Source organism: Xenopus laevis, chromosome 6L (assembly GCF_017654675.1).
Source record: "Xenopus laevis strain J_2021 chromosome 6L, Xenopus_laevis_v10.1, whole genome shotgun sequence".
NCBI classification, from domain to species: Eukaryota; Metazoa; Chordata; class Amphibia; order Anura; family Pipidae; genus Xenopus; species Xenopus laevis.
The window spans coordinates 76,784,562-76,806,528 of NC_054381.1; the positions used below are offsets into that span (position 1 = coordinate 76,784,562).

The window sequence follows — 21,967 nt, forward strand, 5'->3', positions numbered from 1 at the left end:
ACAAACAGAGTTTCTAGAGCTTTTTACTCAGGTATGGTAAAACATTCTACAGAATAAATATAGCATTCTAGCTTGCACTATTGCAGCTAATCTATTGGCAATAAAATGCCTCCGTAGCTTTCCTTCTCCTTTAAGCAGATAAAAGCCCTGGAGTTGATTTGAGGGAGGGGGGTATATGTGGAAGATTTTGACAACAGACAACATTCGGTCAAAGGGTCTCTCCATGCTCATGAAACTAGCCACCCTTAAAGGAACAGTAACGTCAAAAAATAAAAGTGTTTTAAAGCAATATAATCTATAATATATATAATGCAGCGTTGCCCTGCACTGGTAAAACTGCTGTGTTAGCTTCAGAAACACTAATATTGTTTATATAGATAAGCTGCTGTGTAGTAATGGGGGCAGCCATTCAAAAGAGAAAAGGCTCAGGTTACACAGCAGATAGCAAATAAGCTCTGTCTAATAGTGTTATCTTTTATCCATTAGTTAACCTGTGTCATATAGCCGTTTTTCAATTTCCGCTATTGCTACACAGCAGCTTGTTTATATGAACTATTGTAGTGTTTCTGAAGCAAACAGATCAGTTTTACCAGTGCAGAGCAACAGTACATGATATTTTCATTATTTTAAAACAATCAGTAAAATTGATTGTGTTGAAAAAGGCTTTAGTTTTTTATGCAATCTTTTTGTTCTACCCACTGAAATTAAAGCTGAAAGTCTGCAGTTCATATGCATCTGAGTTTCATTTCAAATTCATTGTGGTAATGTACAGAACCAAAATTAGAAAAAAGTTGTCTCTGTCCAAATATTTATGGATCTAACTGTAGTTATGCCTTAATACCATTTTCCCTTGGAGATGGAGATGTAATTTAAAGAATGTCCATTTGGTGCACTGAAAAAATAAAATATGCATTTAAGGTGGGGACTACAATTACATCTTCAATTAAAAGTTAGGGCAATGGCCTAGATTTTTTAAACAATCTTATAAACGAATAAAAAACTTTAAAGGGGTGGTTCACCATTAAAGGGTAACTATTGTGAAAATTTAAATTTCCTGGGGGGGGGGGGACTAATTTTGCACAGAATTATTAGAGCTCATTCTTTTAAAATCACCAGTAATGTTGTTTCCCTAGATGCCGGATTTGTGCCTTTGAGTTAGCTCTAGTACATCTGCTAGGAAAGCAGCCCAGCATAAAAACACATATTGGATCTACCTGTCAATGAAAATCTGCATGAAGACAGAATGAAGAGAAACATATGCTGAGAGAGGGATAGTGAAGATAAACAATTATTTCAGAAACGGTACAAAAATTTTAATTGATTATATTTAGAAAGTTCATTTTTTCAGTAGGATGAAGCTTATATTAAATTTCCATTTTCACATTAGTTTCTCTTTAAAGGTGAAACACCCCTTTAATGCGTTGTATTTGTTCATGAGGTTATGTTTAAAAAAATCTAGGCCATTTTTGCAATAGTTCTACTTTTAGTATATTATAGATGGTCAGTTCTAAGCAACATTTCAATTTCCCTTAATTTTTTCCTTATTCATATGAATATTTTTAATTATTTGACTTCTTCTGACTCTTTCCAGCTTTCAAATGGGGGTCACTGACCCGTAGATTATACATCTCAACAAATTTGACAGATTGTGTGAAGAAGATGGGAGTGTGAACTCTGGATTGGCAATATTAGATGGGACTGATCTCTCTAACAGCCAGGTGACCAGTTTCTCTAGTAGTGGTGGGAAGGAGAGCAGAGACAGGCCCAAGCAGATTGTGGTAGTTGGGGATTCAGTTACTAGGAAAGTAGATAGGGTAATCTGTCATCTGGATCGCTACAACCGAACAATTTGCGGTCTACCTGGTGCCAGGGTTCGGCATGTGGTTGATCGGGTAGACAAATAATTGGGTGGGGCTGGGCACGACCTAACTATCAGTCGATATCGGTACTGATGACAAAATCAATGGTAGAAGGAAGACCTTAAAGAGTGATTTCAGGGATCTAGGCTCTAAGATCAAGGAAAGGTCTTTCAATGTAATTGTTTTGGAAATTTTGCCCGTGCCACGTGCAAGTTTAGGAAGACAGCAGGAGCTTAGGGAGCTAAATGTGCGGTGAAGGAAGGGTTTGGGTTCCTAGAGCACTGGGCTGATTTTTCCTTGGGGTACAACCTATACAGTCGAGACGCTTTGCACCTCAATGGAAGGGGTCCACTGTGCTAGTGTTTAAACTAGGCATGGGGGGGTGAGAAAGAATTATGGGGAAGCTATGGTAGACGGGGCAGTGGGTTTAGTAAGGGGTCATGGGGGAGGAGCAGGACCGCCATCAGAAATCGCAGGGCCCCATACGACAAAATTTCCTGGGCCCCCTGGGCTGCACCCACCGCAAGCCCCACCTACAGGTCCGCCCTCCCCACTCCACAGGTCCTCCACCACACAGTAAAAAAAACAAAATAAATATTGGTGGCTTGAGTTCCCCATAAAAAAACATTTGTGGCCATGGCCCCCCCATTAAAAAATATTGGTGGCTAGGACCCCACATGAGAAAAAAAAATTGGTTGCCTAAATTGGTGGCCAGGGCCCCTTAAACGTCCATGCCTTCCCGAAGTCAGCAGCTCTCAGAAAGATGGGGTCTCCGCTAATTAAGTAAGTGTGGCATGGCAGGGCCCCCCTTAACCTCGGGGCCCCCTACAACTCTCCCACGTCCCCCCCTGATGGCGGCCCTGGGGAGGAGTGAGGGGGGCATACGGTTTACCAGCTAAGGAGGTCCCTCTGTTACAAGGAAAACAGACTAATACTAACTTAACATATAATTCTCCACCAAGTAATGCAAATTTCAAAAGTAAAAGTAGTAGCCTCCGCTGTATGCTGGCAATATGCATGTATGCATGGAGTTTGTCAGGTAAAGTGGGAGACCTAGAATTAATTGCATACTCTAAAAATGATATAATTGGTATCACCGAGACCTGGTGGGATGAAACTTGTGACTGGACTGTGAATTTAAATGGTTACACCCTTTTTAGGAGGGACAGAGGGATTAAAAAGGGCGGAGGAGTGTGTTTGCATGTAAAGCCTGAATTAAAGCCATGCACTAAAGAAATAACCATAGCTGGCACTGGTGAGGGTATAGAATCCCTCTGGGTAGAGATTTTGACTAGGCAAAAGGTTACTAAGAGAATTGTCATTGGTGTATGATATAAACGACCTTGTATAAGTGACGTGCATGAAGCCCACCTACTCTTGCAGATACAAAGGGCTTCATAGCTGGGTCATGTTGTTGCTTTGGGTGACCTCTATTATCCAGACATTGACTCGGGTAATGGGGTTGCCAAGACAGAAAAAGCTAGTAGGTTTGTAAATATGCTGAATGACAACTTTTTATTCCAGCTTGTTAAAGAACCTACTAGGAATAGCGCTCTTTTGGTTCTTGTAATAACTAATAATACTGAACTCATATCTAGCATTTGCGTGGGTGAGCATTTAGGGAATAGTGACCATAACATTGTCTCCTTTGAGATTCTGTTGCAGAAGAAATTATATAAGGGAGTAACTAAAACGCTTTCAAGTTAAAGTGGCCAAACACGGCCGATAAAAGCTGCTGACAGACTTGGTCGGCAGCTTATTGGCCCGTGTATGGGGCCCTCTGACAGGCTTCCCCAATCGATCTCAGGCCAAAAGTCGGTGAGATGTCGATCAGACGGGACTAAAAATCCAGTCGGATCGCAGCCACGTCTGTTCGTTGATTGCCCATTAGCCACCGTTAGGATCCGATCGTTGGGCCCTAGGGCCAACAATCGCATCAGCCCGATGATGCCCACCTCAAGGTGGGCATATCCGGGAGAGTTCTGCTCGTTTTGGCGACATTGCCAAACGAGCGGATCTCTCAGTGTATTGCCACCTTTAGCTGGGACAGCCCAAATCATTTATAAGGTACAAGGAGGCCAATAAATCATACAAAAAAGCTATAAGCCAAGCTAAAATTTAAATGGAAAAGGATATTGCAGCAAGCAGTAAAAATCTAAAAATATCATTTAAATAAGTTAATAGTACAAAAATGAAGCAGGAAGGGGTGGAACCTTTAAAGGGGTTGTTCACCTTTGTAACAAATTGACAAATCTAACAGTGCACATTAATAGAACAAACTTTTCCAAAGAAATAGTTAACAGAAAAAGTACAGTTCAAGAGATAATCACCTCAGAAGCTTCCCTGTACTAATCCTTCAGTTCCACACGGACCCTGTTCTGGGAGGGGGTCACTGACCCCCAAAAACACTACAGTGTTCACTCCCTCTTCCTTATATGACATCACACATTGTACTCGCAGCTAACTTAACTGTGTAACTTGGCTGTGTCTGCCGTCAATCTGCCACTGCTTCCTGTGCTGGGGAATTTGAGCAGCATTCAGGTACTGAAGAGAAAAGGTTACAAGTTTGTGAGAGGGAGGGGGATTGTGGGCTGTGTGCTGCAGAGACTTCAACTGTGCAGATAGGGGGGTCGAGGTGCTTGGGACCTGGAGTTTTACGGATAATGGATCTTTCCATAATTTGGATCTTCATACCTTAAGTCTACTAGAAAATCATGTAAACATTAAATAAACCCAATAGGCTAATTTTGCTTCGATCAAGTTCAAGGTACTGTTTTATTATTACAGAGAAAAATAGAAAATTATTTTTAAAAATTTGAATTATTGGATTATAATGGAGTCTATGGGAGATGGAACTTGTACTTTCCAGAAATATATTATTTTGGGGGGTCAATGTATTATTATCATTATTTAGTAACTGACATGACTCCCGGGACTATTTGTATGAGCTTGAGGCTTTCCAAATAAGTTGAATTTTTGTGCATAAAGTAAAATATTTTTCTGGTATAAATCCCTATATCATGAAAAATATAACTTTTTCATTTTTTTGGTATATAGAGCTCTAAATCTTGTTCCAGAAGTGGAACATAAACAATCCTGAAAAAAGGTATAGTTTTCCTAGGTAAATTATAGCCCCCCAGGAGACAGCACAAAATGTTCAAAAAACCTACCTGCCCTTATCACACTGCTCTGCCTGTCAATTAGGGCTGCCACCTCACCCCTTTAAAACCAAACACATATGAAATCCACAGTCTGCATGGCTAATTAGCAATTCATTTAGATGAATGATACATGGCTGCATATAAATCAGTTCAGTCTCCATCATGCATCTAAATGAATTGCTAATTAGCCATGCAGGCTGTGGATTCCATATGTGTTTGGTTTTAAAGGGGTGAGGTGGCAACCCTACTGTCACTGCTAGATGTGTAAGTTACATAAGTTTCTACGCAAGTCAGTGCTGGTTCTGTTGCAATTTTGTACACAACTGACATCCTTAATGTCAGTTAAGGATGTCATATACTTCTATATATTTTTACTTAGCAATGTGGGTGCTCCACAGCCTGTAGCTTTGGCTAAGCTTCTTGTGGCTTGTAGCACCCCCCATACCCACCCCTATTAATTAATAGTGGCCCTATGCTTTTAACTGCACCATATTTATACATTTTTTCCAAAATTAGGCGTTGGTTTGGGCAATCACTCTCTCTTAAAAGCTGCAATTCAGCAGCGGGGGAGGATTTAGCCCTCCAGAAACCAAGGTTCAGCAGACTTTTACTTTTTACTTTACTAATGCTATTATGCAGAGAGACACAGGATCCTCAATACTATGACTGGTAGGTAAACAAGTTAGGGACCGCCATATGGGGTTTACCTTGACGTGGTATGGTGGCTTTTCAACTTTATGATCATAACTTTGCAACTAAAAACCCCTGTCTTTGTTAACACATGCATTTGCATATCTACTGAATTACTTAGACAGGGGCCCAGGGAATGTGCACTGACCCATTTGGATATGCCAGTAGCACTTTCCCTTATACTTCTATATATTTTTACTTAGCAATGCGGGTGCTCCCACAACCCCCCTTGTGTATTTGACATCCTTAATGCCAAAAATATTAAAAGATAAAAATATAGAAAAGTCGGTATTTATTCTCAGAAAAGGTTGCACCCCTTTGGCACTCCATTCAGTTATAGCCTAGGCAGAAGGAGAGTGCAAGAATTGGGAGAACAAGGTTGCTCCTTCCTTTTCTGCAGTATTTGTCTGCATGGCTGTGTGATTGTTTGTTGCAAGGCAGGTTTGTTTATATGCTGCGTCTGTTAAAGGGGATCTATCGCGGAAAAAAAAATTGGTAAAAAGAATCATTGCATGAAGTTATTAAAATGTCTAAATATAATGTATTTAAAAAACGGTACAGTTTTTTAAATATTGCAGTCATTATAGGGAATCCATGCCTAGCTGCTTCTCTCCTACCTGCCTCTGGCTAGCTCTGAGGTCGGGTCGGGGTTTCTGCATAACAGATCTGTCCTCTCTCCCATTGGCTGTCAGAGCTGTCAATCAAAAGCTGTGTGAAGCCAGGATACGTTGTTCGTGCTGCTGGAATGATCCTTTTCTACTGTGCAAGACTTTTAAAACATCAGTTTCACACAAAGTTGTTGTCCTGCAGTTCCCCCCTCCCTCCCAGAAAGTAATATGTAATGAAAGATAGGAGACTGATATGCTCTCTCTTCCGTGACTCATCCCCCTCCCCCCTGCAGCATCGTAGTTTTTACGTCCTGTGTCCATGTGATGAAAACTTTCTCTCCTTCTGTAACTCCCCCCTCCCTCCCAGAAACGAGGTAGAAAGAAATTAAGGTGGACTTGGTAACAGTGTCTTAATCCCTGCCACACATTAGTCTGTATGTGACACTGACATGCGCCCAGGTTAGATAAGCAGGAAAATGAAACTGGAGCAGAACCATCAATACAAGCGCATGTCAGTGTCACATACAGACTAATGTGAGGCAGCGATTGAGACACTGTTACCAAGTCCACCTTAATTTCCTTCTACCTCGTTTCTGGGAGGGAAGGGGGAGTTACAGAAGGAGAGAAAGTTTTCATCACATGGACACAGGACGTAAAAACTACGATGCTGCAGGGAGCCGAGTCAGGTGAGAAAAGGAGCTTGTTACCGATGTTTTTTTACTTATTACTTTCTGGGAGGGAGGGGGTGCTGCAGAAGGGGAGCAATTTTGTGTGAAATGGAGCTTTAAAAGTTACAAAACGACTGAGGCTGGCTGCAGGGGGGGGGGAGTTTGGTTGCGGATAGGATTCCTACCTTTTCTGAAAAAAATACCGGCCTTCCTATATATTTATCTTTATTCCCTATTAATAACATTGGGATCACTGACCTTCCTATATATTTATCTTTATTCCCTATTAATAACATTGGGATAACTGATCTTACTATATATTTATCTTTATTCCCTATTAATAACATTGGGATCACTGATCTTCCTATATATTTATCTTTATTCCCTATTAATAACTTTGGGATCACTGACCTTCCTATATATTTATCTTTATTCCCTATTAATAACATTGGGATCACTGACCTTCCTATATATTTATCTTTATTCACTATTAATAACATTGGGATCGCTGATCTTCCTATATATTTATCTTTATTCCCTATTAACATTGGGATCACTGATCTTCCTATATATTTATCTTTATTCCCTATTAATAACATTGGGATCACTGACCTTCCTATATATATTTTTTTTCTTATTGCCTGAAAAAATGTTTTGCCATTGCAAATAGCATACTGTACTGCGCAATACCTTTTGTTTGTTATTTTGGTGATTATATTGCAATTTTGGTGATTTTTAGGCATTTTATCGCATTTTCAACTCTGCATAGAGCAGAACCAAATGTATAGTTTAGGTGAACTAAAGGTTTCTCCTCAGAAATTCCCCTAAAGTGAGAGAACACAAAATGTTTCTAAAAAGTCTGACACCAATTGCAAATGAAATGCGAAATTCTGCTGGCACTTAATCCTGCTGTTGGATAAGTAATTTTGTTTTCTGGTCTTTATACACTTAGGGGGTCTCACGATATATAATGCACATATAGAAGTCTTTGTTCGCAGAAGGTAAATTGTCAGCCGAGAAACTGGTGTTCACATTTAGGATGTTTTATCTTTGTATGTAGGAAATTGGATGACATAATGGAGGCAAATTGCAATAATTTTAGGCAATTTTCAAAAATATAATAAAAACCTCTAAATTTAGCAAAGCTTTGCAGTTTGGTGATTTGGAGCAGAAACATATCTTATCAATTTTGCATTCCTTGGAATGTGTACTTTACAAAACTATATGATTTTTGGGATTTTTACCTTGAAATCAGAAGTATGCAGATTTCTAGACTGATGCTTTAGAAATTTGGTGTAAGTGTACTGCTGGGAGTTATTGACCTATACAAGTGAGAAATCTCCATAGCTGACTGCAGGCCCGGACTGGCAATCTGTGGGTTCTGGCAAATGCCAGAAGGGCTGCTATAAGGTGCCATTGAAAATCACTATTTAGTGGGCTGTTTGGGCCTCTGTGTTGGCTGATTGGGCCTCTGTGTACCTGAAATTCCAGGGCATATTTTGATTCTCAGTCCGAACCTGGCTGACTGCTGAGATGAGCAGGTTTTGAACATACATGGGGAATAACCTTAGTTGGAAGGAGATTCCAGGAAAGACAGTTGTTGGAAGGATGCTTTGCATTCAGGGTAGAGAAGGGTGGGACTTTGCTACTGCTTTGTGACATCACTGCAAGTTGTTGCCACTCCCACTCAGCAATTGCTTGAACTGGCTCTCAGAGAAAGGCTCCTAAAAGTGTACCATAATATTTCTTTTATTTTAAAAAGTAAGCATTTTTGGTAAACAAATATATTTAAGAATATTATTATTTCCATCATATCTGTCCATCTGCACAATTTTATTTTCGCGATAGATCCCCTTTAACCTCTGCCATTACAATTGAGTAATGAACCAATGATGACCATTCAAATTATGGTTACAGTTCACAAGCAACCAATGAATTACTAGGAGGAGGGCAGTATCAAAGGCCAATAGGAAATAAGTAGGGGCAAAGCCTGAGCATGATGAAGTTCTTGGTGTGTCAGGTTCAAATAGGCCACTCCCATCACTTCAGAAAACTGGTCAGAGAGACAGGAGAAGGACTGAGTTAATAGGTATAAAAATTAGCTTTTACAATGGCATTTTTACTTTTTGTTATGGGAAATGGGTTTTCTAACACATTGAGAGCATTGTTAGTGGTTTCATAAGATTTGTACATTGAAGGTGAACAACCCCTTTAATATCAAAAGGGGGTCAGCTGGTTGATGAAAACAAAAACAAAAAAAGCGCAGATTCATCTTTGTCTGTCTACACAAATGAGGAACCAGTTAATGAAGGTTTCCTTCTTAATAGTCATAATTCTAGTAATACAACTAAAAATGCATAGTTCACACATGAGGAAATTCAAAAGAGACTAGAACATGTTAAGATAAACAAAGGTCCGGGCCAGATGGTAATCATCCCAGGGTACTTGGTGAGCTTAGCTCTTTGATTGCTAAACCTCTTTACTTAATTTTTCAGGATTCATTGAGGTCTGGCATAGTATAGAGAGACTGGCGAATTGCTAATGTGGTTCCGCTATTCAAAAAAGGATCCTCTTCTCAGCCTCAAAACTATAGGCCAGTTAGTCTGTCAGTGGTAGGAAAGCTTTTCAAAGGTTTAATAAAGGATAAGATACTGGACTTCATAGCAAATCATAATACTATGAGCATGGTTTTATTCGTAATAGATCTTGCCAGACTAACTTAATTTATTTTCATGAGAAGGTACGCAGGGCCTCGATTCTCGGATGGCAGTGGATGTGATTTACTTAGACTTTGCTAAGGCATTTATTTGATACAGTGCAACACAGAAGGTTACTGGTTAAATTAAGGAATGTTGGCCATTTGTACCTGGATAGAGAACTGGCTAAAAGACAGACTACAAAGAGTGGTGGTAAATGGAACATCAGGAAGGCAAAGAAAGGAAATGAAGAGTGCATTGCGGCGGAGGCCAAGACTAACCCCAAGAAGTTTTTAAATATATTAATAGTAAAAAGATGCAGGTTGAGAGTGTTGCGCCATTAAATAATGGTACCAGTGTGGTTGTAACAGATACAGAAAATGCAAATGTGCTAAATCAGTTCTTCAGTGTATACAAGATAGGAGTCTGAATTCCCATGCTCACTTATACCTGCACTGATGGTTCAGCTCAATCTAGTCAGTGGTTGACTCAGGATTTAATGAAAATTAATGTAAACAAGGCTCCAGGCTTGATGGCATACACCCCACGGTTCTGAGAGAGCTTAGTTCAGTTTCAGACCAGCCCCTATTTCTGATTCTGATCTCAGCCTGGCAATTATAGGCCAGTAAGTTTGACATCGTGGTGGGCAAATTATTTGAAGGCTTGTTAAGGTATCACATTCAAAATGTTGTCCTAGTGAATGGCATTATGAGAAGCAATCAGCATGGCTTTATGAAGGATAGATCATGTCAGACAAATTTGATTGCTTTTTATGATGAGGTAAGTAAGATGCTGGACAGTGAGTGGGAGGGCAGTAGTTGTGATCTATTTGGATTTTGCCAAAGAGTTTGATACCATGCCCCACAAACGACTGCTTTCTAAACCAAGGTCTTTGGGGCTTAATGAAGCCGTTTGCACATGGATAGGAAACTGGCTAAAGGATTGGGTACAGAGGGTGGTTGTTAATGGTACATTGCTGTTTGAATCAGGCTGCTGACAGGTTTAAAGCAACTTAAAGCAAACAAATCATCTGAAAAGGATAAGTATTTCTTAACTGCTATTTTATATTAAGGTTTATATTTAACTACTGTGGTTTTATTTTATTTTTTTAAGGTTTTTTTTTCTGTCTTGGGTGCTAAACAGCAAAGTTTGGTGTGCTAGTGTGCTTACAGCAAGTTTGTCACAACCTGCTTTACTTTGCAGTTTTCCCTCCGTTTGAGGGGGTGGGGTTTGATTAGTTGCACCTGAACAGACTGTATAAATAGAACCCCTGGCACTCCAGTGGAGCTTGCTCTAGTGTTAGCTTCTCTTAAGTGGGGGGATCTGTAAGTGGAGTTACAAACACCGGAGTTAAGTGGGGGATCTGTAAGTGGAGTTATAAACACTGGAGTTGAAAACTAAAGGAGGTTCAAACTAGGTCAAAAGTTTTGTTCTAAACTCTCATTTTTATTTTATATATTTATTTTTATTTTTTCCTGTTTTGATCTGTAACTGGGATAATGAGTGCTAGCAAGATTGAAGGTCTGACTCAGTGCACAGTCTGCCATATGTATGCAGATTTGGAACAAGAGATCCAAAATGCTTACCTCTGTGGTGGTTGTGAGCAAATTGCCACTTTGGAGGCTCAAGTTAGAGCACTAGAGCAACAAATTGCAACACTGCGGTCGATTGACAATCTTGAAAGGAGTCTTTTGCTCACTGAGCAGGACCTAGCGGGGTCAGATAGTTTGGGGGGAACAGAACAGCAGCAGGATGTTGAGGCAGCTAGCTGGGTGACAGTTAGAAAATCTAAGGTGGGCAAAAGGAAAATGGAGGCTGATCCGGAGATTATACATCGCAACAAATTTGCCAGATTGTGTGAAGATGATGGGAGTATGAAGTCTGGATTGGCAATTCTAGATGGGGCTGATCTCTCTAACAGCCGGGAGACCAGTTTCTCTAGTAGTGGTGGGGGGGAGAGTAGAGTCAGGCCTAAGCAGATTGTGGTTGTAGGGGACTCAATTATTAGGAAAGTGGATAGGGTAATTTGTCGTCCGGATCGCTACAACCGAACAGTTTGCTGTCTACCTGGTGCCAGGGTTCGGCATGTGGTTGATCGGATAGACAAATTATTGGGTGGGGCTGGGCATGACCCAGCTGTCTTAGTGCATATCGGTACTAATGACAAAATAAATGGTAGATGGAAGACCTTAAAGAATGATTTCAGGGATCTAGGCTCTAAGATCAAGGAAAGGTCTTCCAATGTCATCTTTTCTGAAATTTTGCCTGTGCCACGTGCAAGTTTAGGAAAACAGCGGGAGTTTAGGGAGCTAAATACGTGGCTCAAGTCTTGGTGCAGGAAGGAAGGGTTTGGGTTCCTAGAGCACTGGGCTGACTTTTCGTTGGGGTACAACCTATACAGCCGTGACGGTTTGCACCTCAATGGAAGGGGGTCCGCGGTGCTAGGGGAAAGAATGGCTAAGAGGTTGGAGGAGTGTTTAAACTAGGCAAGGGGGGGTGGGTGAGATAAAGGATTATGGGGAAGCTAGTGTAGACGGGGCAGTGGGGTTAGTAAGGGGTCATGGGGGAGGAGTGAGGGGGGCATACAGTTTACCAGCTAAGGAGGTCCCTCTGTTACAAGGAAAACAGAATAATACTAACTTAACATATAATTCTTCACTAAGTAATGCACATTTCAAAAGTAAAAGTAGTAACCTCCGCTGTATGCTGGCAAATGCACGGAGTTTGTCAGGTAAAATGGGAGACCTAGAATTAATTGCATGCTCTAAAAATTATGATATAATTGGTATCACTGAGACCTGGTGGGATGAAACATGTGACTGGATTGTGAATTTAAATGGTTACACCCTTTTTAGGAGGGACAGAGGGATTAAAAAGGGTGGAGGAGTGTGTTTGTATGTAAAGCCTGAATTAAAGCCATGCGCTAAAGAAATAAAAATAGCTGGCACTGGTGAGGGTGTAGAATCACTCTGGGTAGAGATTTCGACTGGGCAAAAGGTAACAAAAAGAATTATCATTGGTGTATGCTATAAACCACCTCGTATAAGTGTCGAGTATGAAGCCCAGCTACTCTTGCAGATACAAGCGGCTTCACAGCTGGGTCAAGTTGTTGCTATGGGTGACTTCAATTATCCAGACATTGACTGGGGTAATGGGGTTGCTAAGACAGAAAAAGCTAATAGGTTTGTAAATATGCTGAATGACAACTTTTTATTCCAGCTCGTTCAAGAACCTACTAGGAATAACTCTCTTTTGGACCTTGTAATAACTAACAATACTGAACTCATCTCTAACATTTGTGTGGGTGAGCATTTAGGGAATAGTGATCATAACATGGTCTCCTTTGAGATTCTGTTGCAGAAGCAATTCTATAAGGGAGTAACTAAAACACTACATTTCAGACGTGCAAACTTTGACAGTATAAGGGCATCTCTGCAACATATTAAGTGGGAAATGCTTTTCACAGGGTTAAACACAGAACAAAAATGGGAAGTCTTTAAAATGCTGCTTAATAAATATACTTGTCAGTATATTCCACTTGTAAGCAAGGAACGTCGTTGCAAAGCAAAACCTTTTTGGTTCAATAGAAGCGTTGGTGTTGAGGTGGGTAAGAAAAGACGTGCTTTCAAGTTAGCTGGTACAGCCGAAACATTTATAAGGTACAAGGAGGCCAATAAATCATGCAAAGAAGCTATAAGGCAAGCTAAAATTGCTATAGAAAAGGATATTGCAGCAAGCAGTAAAAAAAATCCAAAATTATTTTTTAAATATGTTAATAGTAAAAAAATGAAGCAAAAAGGGGTGGGACCCTTACTATCAGAGGGGGGTCAGCTGGTTGATGAAAACAAAATAAAAGCGCAGATTCTGAACTCGTATTTTTCATCTGTCTACACAAATGAGGAACCAGTAAGTGAAGGTTTCCTTCTTAACACTCCCAATTCTAGTAATACAACTAATGATGCATGGTTCACACATGAAGAAATTCAAAAGAAACTTGAACATGTTAAGATTAACAAAGGTCCAGGGCCAGATGGTATTCATCCCAGGGTAATTAGCGAGCTTAGCTCTGTGATTGCCAAACCTCTTTACTTAATTTTTCAGGATTCATTGAGATCTGGCATAGTGCAGAGAGACTGGCGAATTGCTAATGTGGTGCCTCTATTCAAAAAAGGATCCCGTTCTCAGCCTCAAAACTATAGGCCAGTTAGTCTGACGTCAGTATTAGGAAAGCTTTTCGAAGGGTTAATAAAGGATAAGATACTGGACTTCATAGCAAATCATAATACTATGAGTTTGTGCCAGCATGGTTTTATGCGTAATAGATCTTGCCAGACTAACTTAATTTCTTTTTACGAGAATGTAAGTAGAGACCTCGATTCTGGGATGGCAGTGGATGTGATTTACTTAGATTTTGCTAAAGCATTTGATACAGTGCCACACAAAAGGTTACTGGTTAAATTAAGGAATGTTGGCCTGGAACATAGTATTTGTACCTGGATAGAGAACTGGCTAAAAGATAGACTACAAAGAGTGGTGGTAAATGGAACATTTTCTAATTGGACCAGTGTTGTTAGTGGAGTACCGCGGGGCTCTGTACTAGGTCCCTTGCTTTTCAACTTGTTTATTAATGACCTGGAGGTGGGCATTGAAAGTACTGTTTCTATTTTTGCAGATGATACTAAATTGTGCAGAACTATAGGTTCCATGCAGGATGCTGCCACTTTGCAAAGTGATCTGTCTAAACTGGAAAACTGGGCAGCAAACTGGAAAATGAGGTTCAATGTTGATAAATGCAAGGTTATGCACTTTGGCAAAAATAATATAAATGCAAGTTATACACTAAATGGCAATGTGTTGGGAGTTTCCTTAAAAGAAAAGGATCTAGGGGTCTTTGTAGATAACACGTTGTCTAATTCTGGGCAGTGTCATTCTGTGACTACTAAAGCAAATAAAGTTCTGTCTTGCATAAAAAAGGGCATTAACTCAAGGGATGAAAACATAATTATGCCTCTTTATAGGTCCCTGGTAAGGCCTCATCTGGAGTATGCAGTTCAGTTTTGGACTCCAGTCCTTAAGAGGGATATAAATGAGCTGGAGAGAGTGCAGAGACGTGCAACTAAATTGGTTAGAGGGACGGAAGACTTAAATTATGAGGGTAGACTGTCAAGGTTGGGGTTGTTTTCTCTGGAAAAAAGGCGCTTGCGAGGGGACATGATTACACTTTACAAGTACATTAGAGGACATTATAGACAAATGGCAGGGGACCTTTTTACCCATAAAGTGGATCACCGTACCAGAGGCCACCCCTTTAGACTAGAAGAAAAGAACTTTCATTTGAAGCAACGTAGAGGGTTCTTCACAGTCAGGACAGTGAGGTTGTGGAATGCACTGCCGGGTGATGTTGTGATGGCTGATTCAGTTAATGCCTTTAAGAATGGCTTGGATGATTTTTTGGACAGACATAATATCAAAGGCTATTGTGATACTAAACTCTATAGTTAGTATAGGTATGGGTATATAGAATTTTAATTAAAAGTAGGGAGGGGTGTGTGTATGGATGCTGGGTTTTCATTTGGAGGGGTTGAACTTGATGGACTTTGTCTTTTTTCAACCCAATTTAACTATGTATGTAACTAACTAACTATGTATTCTCTGCTTGGAGTAAGGTTCTTAGCGGGGTCCCTCAGGGTTCGGTATTGGGTCCACTTTTATTTAACTTGTTCATTAATGACTTAAGCTGGCCATAGATGTTGAGATTTTTAAAAGATCAGATCCTGATTGTGAGACCACGATCTTCTCAGAACGATCATACGATCGTACAAATTTACCATCAACTAAAAATACCAATTTACCAGGAAAACAAGGGGAGCTGCCTGCTTGGCCCTGCAAACATAGATAAATTGCACTGGGACCGACAAAGATTTTTTGACCTGGCCGATCATTTCCCGACAGATGTCGGCCGAAAAATCGTAAGATGTACGATCGTTCGAATACCACTAACCGCACGATAATTTCGAAGGATTGGTCGAGCTTCCCTAAAATCGGTCGTTCGGCAAGGAGAATTGTCGCGTCTATGGGGAGCTTTAGGGGAGGATATTGTAAATAATTTATCAATGTTTGCAGATGAAACAAAACTATCCAGCCCAATAAATTCCATCCAGGATGTGTCATAATTGCAACAGGATATTGACAAACTGGCAAATGAGATTCAATGTTCATAAATGTAAAGTCATGCACCTGGGATGTAAAAATATCAAAGCCACTTATACCCTTAATGGGACTGCACTAGGCAAATCCATTATGGAAAAGGACCTTGGGAGTCCTTGTAGATGATAAACTTGGCTGTAGCAAGCAATGGCAGTCAGCAGCATCAAGGGCAAATACGTTTTTTGAGCTGTATTAAAAGGGGCACAGATTCACGGGAGGAGGGGTCATTCTTCCACTTTATAGAGCACTGAAAAGGCCCAGTCTAGAATATGCCGTACAGTTTTGGTCTCCATCACTCAAACAGGACATTATTGTATTAGAGAGGGTGCAGAGAAGGGCAACTCAGCTGGTAAAAGGTATGGAAAATCTTAGCTATGAGGAAAGACTGCCCAAATTGGGGATGTTCACGCCGGAGAAGAGGCGCTTAAGGGGCGATATGATAACTATGTATAAATATACAAGGAGAGCATATAATAATCTCTCTAATGCTTTATTTACCAGTAAATATTTCCAGCTGACACAAAGTCACCCATTCTGATTAGAAGAAAAGAGGTTCTGCCTAAATATTCGGAAGGGTTTTTTTACATTGAGAGTTGTGAAGATGTGGATTTCTCTACTTGATAGATTAGATAGCTTTAAGATAGATTAGACAAGAAGCGGATGGATATCTTTTTAGCAAGTGAAGGAATACTTATGGAAGATAGCTCATAGTACAATTTGATCCAGGGACTAGTCCCATTGCCATTTTGGAGTCAGGAAGGACTTTTTTTCCCTCTCTGAGGCAAATTGGAGAGGCTTCAGATGGGGTTTTTTGCCTTCCTCTGGATTAACTGGCAGATAGGCAGGTTAAAAAAAGTAAAAAAGGTTGAGCTTGCTGGACGTGTGTCGTTTTTCAACCTAACTTACTAAGTTACTATGTTACTTACTATGTAATTGGACCAGTGTTGTTAGTGGAGTACCACAGGGCTCTGTACTAGGTCCCTTATTAATGACCTGGAGGTGGGCATTGAAAGTACTGTTTCTATTTTTGCAGATGATACCAAATTGTGCAGAACTATAGGTTTCATGCAGAATGCTGCCACTTTGCAGATCGATTTGTCTAAGTTGGGAAACTGGGCAGCAAACTGGAAAATTAGGTTCAATGTTGATAAATACAAGGTTATGCACTTTGGCAAAAAAATATATAAATGCAAGTTATAAACTAAATTGCAGTGTTTTGGGAGTTTCCTTAAATGAGAAGGATCTTAAGGTTTTTGTAGATAACAAGTTGTCTAATTCTGGGCAGTGTCATTCTGTGGCTACTAAAGCAAATAAAGTTCTTTCTTTCATAAAAAAGGGCATTAACTCAAGGGGTGAAAACATAATTATGCTTCTTTATAGGTCCCTGGTAAGGCCTCATCTGGAGTATGCAGTGCAGTTTTGGACTCCAGTCCTTAAGAGGGATATACATGAGCTGGAGAAAGTGCAGAGACGTGCAACTAAACTGGTAATTGGGATGGAAGACTTGCCAAGGTTGTTTTCTCTGGAAAAAAGGTACTTGCGAGGGGACATGATTACACTTTACAAGTACATTAGAGGACATTATAGACAAATAGCAGAGGACCTTTTTACCCATAAAGATGATCACCGTACCAGAGGCCACACCTTCAGACTAGAAGAAAAGAACTTTCATTTGAAGCAACTTAGTTGGTTCTTAACAGTGAGGACAGTGAGGTTGTGGAATGCACTGCCGGGTGATGTTCTGATGGCTGATTCAGTTAATGCATTTAAGAGTGGTTTAGATGATTTCTTGGACAGACATAATATCAAAGGCTATTGTGGTACTAAACTCTATAGTTAGTATAGATATGGGTACAGGTATGGGACCTATTATTCAGAATGCTCGGGACCTGGGGCTTTCCAGATAATGGGTCTTTTTGTAATGTTGATCTTCACACTTTAAGACGACTATAAAATCATGTAAACATTAAATAAACCCAATAGGCTGGTTTTGCTTCCAATAAGGATTAATTATATCTTAGTTTGGATCAAGTACAAAGTACTCTTTTATCATAACAGAGAAAAAGGAAAAATCATTTTTAAAAATTTGGATTATTTGATTATAATGGAGTCTATGGGAGATGGTCTTTCCGTAATTTGGAACTTTCTGGATAACGGGTTTCTGGATAACGGATCCCATACCTGTATATATAATTTATGTGGTAAACATATGGAGGGGTGTGTGTATGGATGCTGGGTTTTCATTTGGTGGGGTTGAACTTGGACTTTGTTCAACCCGATTTTACTATGTAACTATGTATCTAAAAACATGCTCTAAGGCTACACATTTATTGTTACTTTTTATTAATCATCTCTCTATTCAGGCACTCTTCTATTCATTTCCGGGTTCTTATTCAAATCAATACATGGTTGCAGATTGCTCAAATTGTAAACTGGAGAAGCTGCTGCAAAATAAAAAATGTTTCTAAAACAGTTAGTTAGGCAAAAGTGTAATCTGTTCTAAACTGGAGTGACTGGATGTTTAGCATAACGGAACAGAATACAACTTCCTGCTTTTAAGCTCTCTAACTGAGTTAGTCAGCGAATTGAAGAGGGTCCAGATGGGACATAACTGTTCAGTGAGTTTGCAATTGATCCTTAGCATGCAGTTCAGATTCAAAAGCAAACCGTTATGACTCATGTGAGCCCCCCTCAAATCAGTGGAAACCGAGAGCTGAAAAGCAGGAAGTAGTGTTCTGGCTGTTATTTTAGACATCCAGTCACTCCAGCCTTTATACATTAAATTTTTGTCTAACTAACTATATCGGAAACATTTTTAATATTGCACATTTATATTTACCCAGTTTTTATTTTTATACTGAACAATTCCTTTAAAAAAAAAAAACACGAATAAAAACCCATTACAGATTGTGATGCATCACTCTCTACATCATACTAAAAGTTAACTCAAAGGTGAACAAAAAAAAAAAAAATCTTTTTTTAATCTTGAAAAAATGTATCTATAGCATGTAGTTCATACCACTGCCAGATTGAACCAATATAAGGTGGCAATTTTAAAGGGATATAACTTTGGAAAACTACTCTCCAACCAGTGTAGGATCTGGGATTCACAAAAAACCTTGTCAATATGCAAACAGCATTATGTGACGTTATTGCTTTTGGACAAAAAAATTCTCATACATTATTAAATATATTAAGAATATATTTATATACACTTACACAACTGGCGATATACTTTAATTTCCCTGAGTTGGTTATAATACAAGTTAAAAATTACGATGGATAACCGCGTTTCCTTAATGCAAATTATGGGTGAACATACCCTGCTCTGTTTAGTATACTGATTAAACACTTGCACTGCAGCTTCCAGATTGTCAGTTAGATCCTGCACCATATTTGCTTCTTCTTGGGATGTAATTGTGAATGAATCCTGCAGACAGAGAACAGAATTCAGATTGATTAACTCTTATTTGCTAAACTTTTAAATATATCAAAATGTGTTTCATTAGAAGTATAAGAATATTCAGCCCAAAAATAATATTTCACTTACATGGGAACCATAGAGCATTTGCAATATACATCTTATTTAAATTTCACTTAAAGGAGAAGGAAAGGTTAAAACTAAGTAAGCCTTATCAGAAAGGTCCACCTAAATATACCAGTAAATCCTCAAAGTAGTGCTGCTCCAAGTCCTCTGTCAAAAGAAACACTGCGCTTCTTTTCTTCTATTGTGTACACATGGGCATCTGTATCAGACCTCCTGCCTTCCGCTTAAACCTCCCTGCCCTGGGCATGCTCAGTTTGCTCCTCTTTCCCGCATTCTCTGCTGTAATCAGCCCAGAGCTATAAGTGAGCAGGGAGGAAGAGATGTCCCACCAAGCTAATACTGCAGCTGCTATCCTAAACAGAGAACTTTTAGAACTTTTTACTCAGGTATGATATATAAATATAGCATTCTAGCTTGCACTATTGCAGCTAATTTATTGACAATAAAATGCCTCTGTAGCTTTCCTTCTCCTTTAAGAACATTTTATATAGGTATGGGACCTGTTATCCAGAATGTTCTGTACACTCTGGTTTTGCAGATAAGGGATATTTCAGCAATTTGGATAGCCATAACGTAAGCCTTAATACTTATCTTATTTAAAAAATAATAAGTGTTGTCTAGTGCCTTAAACACATCTGTCAACAAACTTCATGACCAATTACTATAGAGATGGGAATACAAAATCTCCTTTCCCAAAAGCCACCTGAACAAACGTATCTGGGATCAACATACAAGCAAATTCTTCTGCACATCTGTGTGTACCTCAACAGTGTGGTTCTCAGGGCCGCTCCTGCCCTGAGGCAATGTGAGAACTTTGCCTCAGGTGCCATGGAGCAGCCAGTTACCAGGGGCGGCAAAAAGTCGCATCTTGAAACTTTAAGAGTCGAATTTCTGTTTTTTTAACAGAATTTGGCTCTGCTAGTGGAGTGAGAGTAATAGTGCTCACTGCACTAGTGATGCTCTCCCCCCACCCCGCTCCAGCACTAAAAGTTGAAATTGCGGAGCAGGAGGGCGGGGGGCATCTGGGCTGCTGCCTCAGGCTATTCTATGCATACTACTTTATTAACTTAGGATTTCTGTAGCTGGGGAGCATTATAGGGGTATGGCTCATATGAATCTCTTTTTGTTCAATCCACTGAATTAAAGCTGAAAGTCTGCAGTTCAAAAAATGTCTCTGTCCAAATATTTATGGACCTTACTGTATATATTTCTGGGCCTGGTGCCACCTAACTGGGTAAAATGTCATCCAGTCTGTGCTGCATCCATGGGTGTATATTATAAAGATGGTATCACAAATATTGTTGATGGTGTTGCAAGATAGGCTGGGGCGGAGTAGAAATACAGTGGTACACAAGCTGACAGTCTGATGGAGGAGAACACCAAAGCTGACCAATTTATAATTGAATTTTTCTGTAATGTACACTGATGCTGAACATATGAAAATGTAGAAAACTCTACCAAAGGAGAAGTACAGATCCAAATAAATATTTGAAATGTGGGGGGCATGGTCTGGATGGCAACCCAGCAGGACGTGAGAACTAGGTGCTTCGTGCTACAATTATCGTGAAACTTACTGCAAACCGAGCTGACAGATTGCCAGGGGTAATAACGGTTCCCCTAAAACCCTGAGGGTAACACAGACACAAAAATGGGAATACACACTCAACGGATGAGATCTGAAGCTGCCGCCAAGCTGGAACAGTTCGTGCGGCAGCAGGCCCAAGATGGCGACAGCCCTTCGAAAAGCCCTCCGCACCAAGCCCAATATGATCAGCCAGCGGCAACAAGCACAGCAGAGGCGAATATTCAGCCAGTGCCAACGCCAACTGATTTAATGGCTGCTATCATCCAATGCCAAACTTCCGTGACAAACACCTTCACATGCAAAATTGTGGAACTTACGAGTTGATATCTCCTTACTCAAACACAACCTGCAAAATGTCAGCGAAAGAACCAGCAGAGCGGAAAGCAGGATCAGTGACCTGGAAGACCGCACTTCATCCTTACCTGAAGATAAGCGGCAAATCCACCGACAAATGCAGGCCAATACATACGCGACGATCAAACATCCGGGTGGTCGGACTGCTAGAATGCAGTGAAGGAACATCACCAGAGCAATTCGAGGAGGCATGGCTTAAAGATCTGCTCGGCAACTTTCTCCGCACAGTTTGTGGTGGAAAGGGCACACCGGGTTCCCACTAGGCCAGGACCCCCTGAGAGAAGCCCGTAATAAAGGCACCCTGCAATACTCAGTATCCCGTATATCACTATACCCGGATTTCTCGGCTGCAGTACAAAAACGAAGGGGCTCATTTATTGAGGTCAAGAGAAAGCTGAGGGTCCTGGGCCTCAAGTATGCTATGCTGTTTCCTGCAAAATTGAAAGTGATAGAAGTGGACAGGTCTCTTTTCTTCGACCATCCGAATGATGCCCAGGAATGGCTGGAACATAGGCCCAGAAGGAGCCGCTCACCACGCAGTCCATGAGTACAGTCCCAATGAGGGATATAAAAGTGCCCCTAGGGGCAACCG

At 40.2% G+C, this 21,967-nt stretch overlaps 1 protein-coding gene across 7 annotated transcripts in view; it reads right to left on the minus strand.

Annotated features, from left to right (window-relative positions):
- The window catches only part of LOC108719053, a 121,589-nt gene that overhangs the window by 12,876 nt on the left and 86,746 nt on the right, over positions 1 to 21,967 (minus strand). For all 7 annotated transcript variants that reach the window (XM_041566206.1, XM_041566205.1, XM_041566203.1 and 4 more), the window contains one exon: positions 19,212 to 19,319. In XM_041566206.1, coding sequence (XP_041422140.1) covers positions 19,212 to 19,319 — 108 coding nt within the window. The remainder of the gene's footprint in view (positions 1 to 19,211; positions 19,320 to 21,967) is intronic.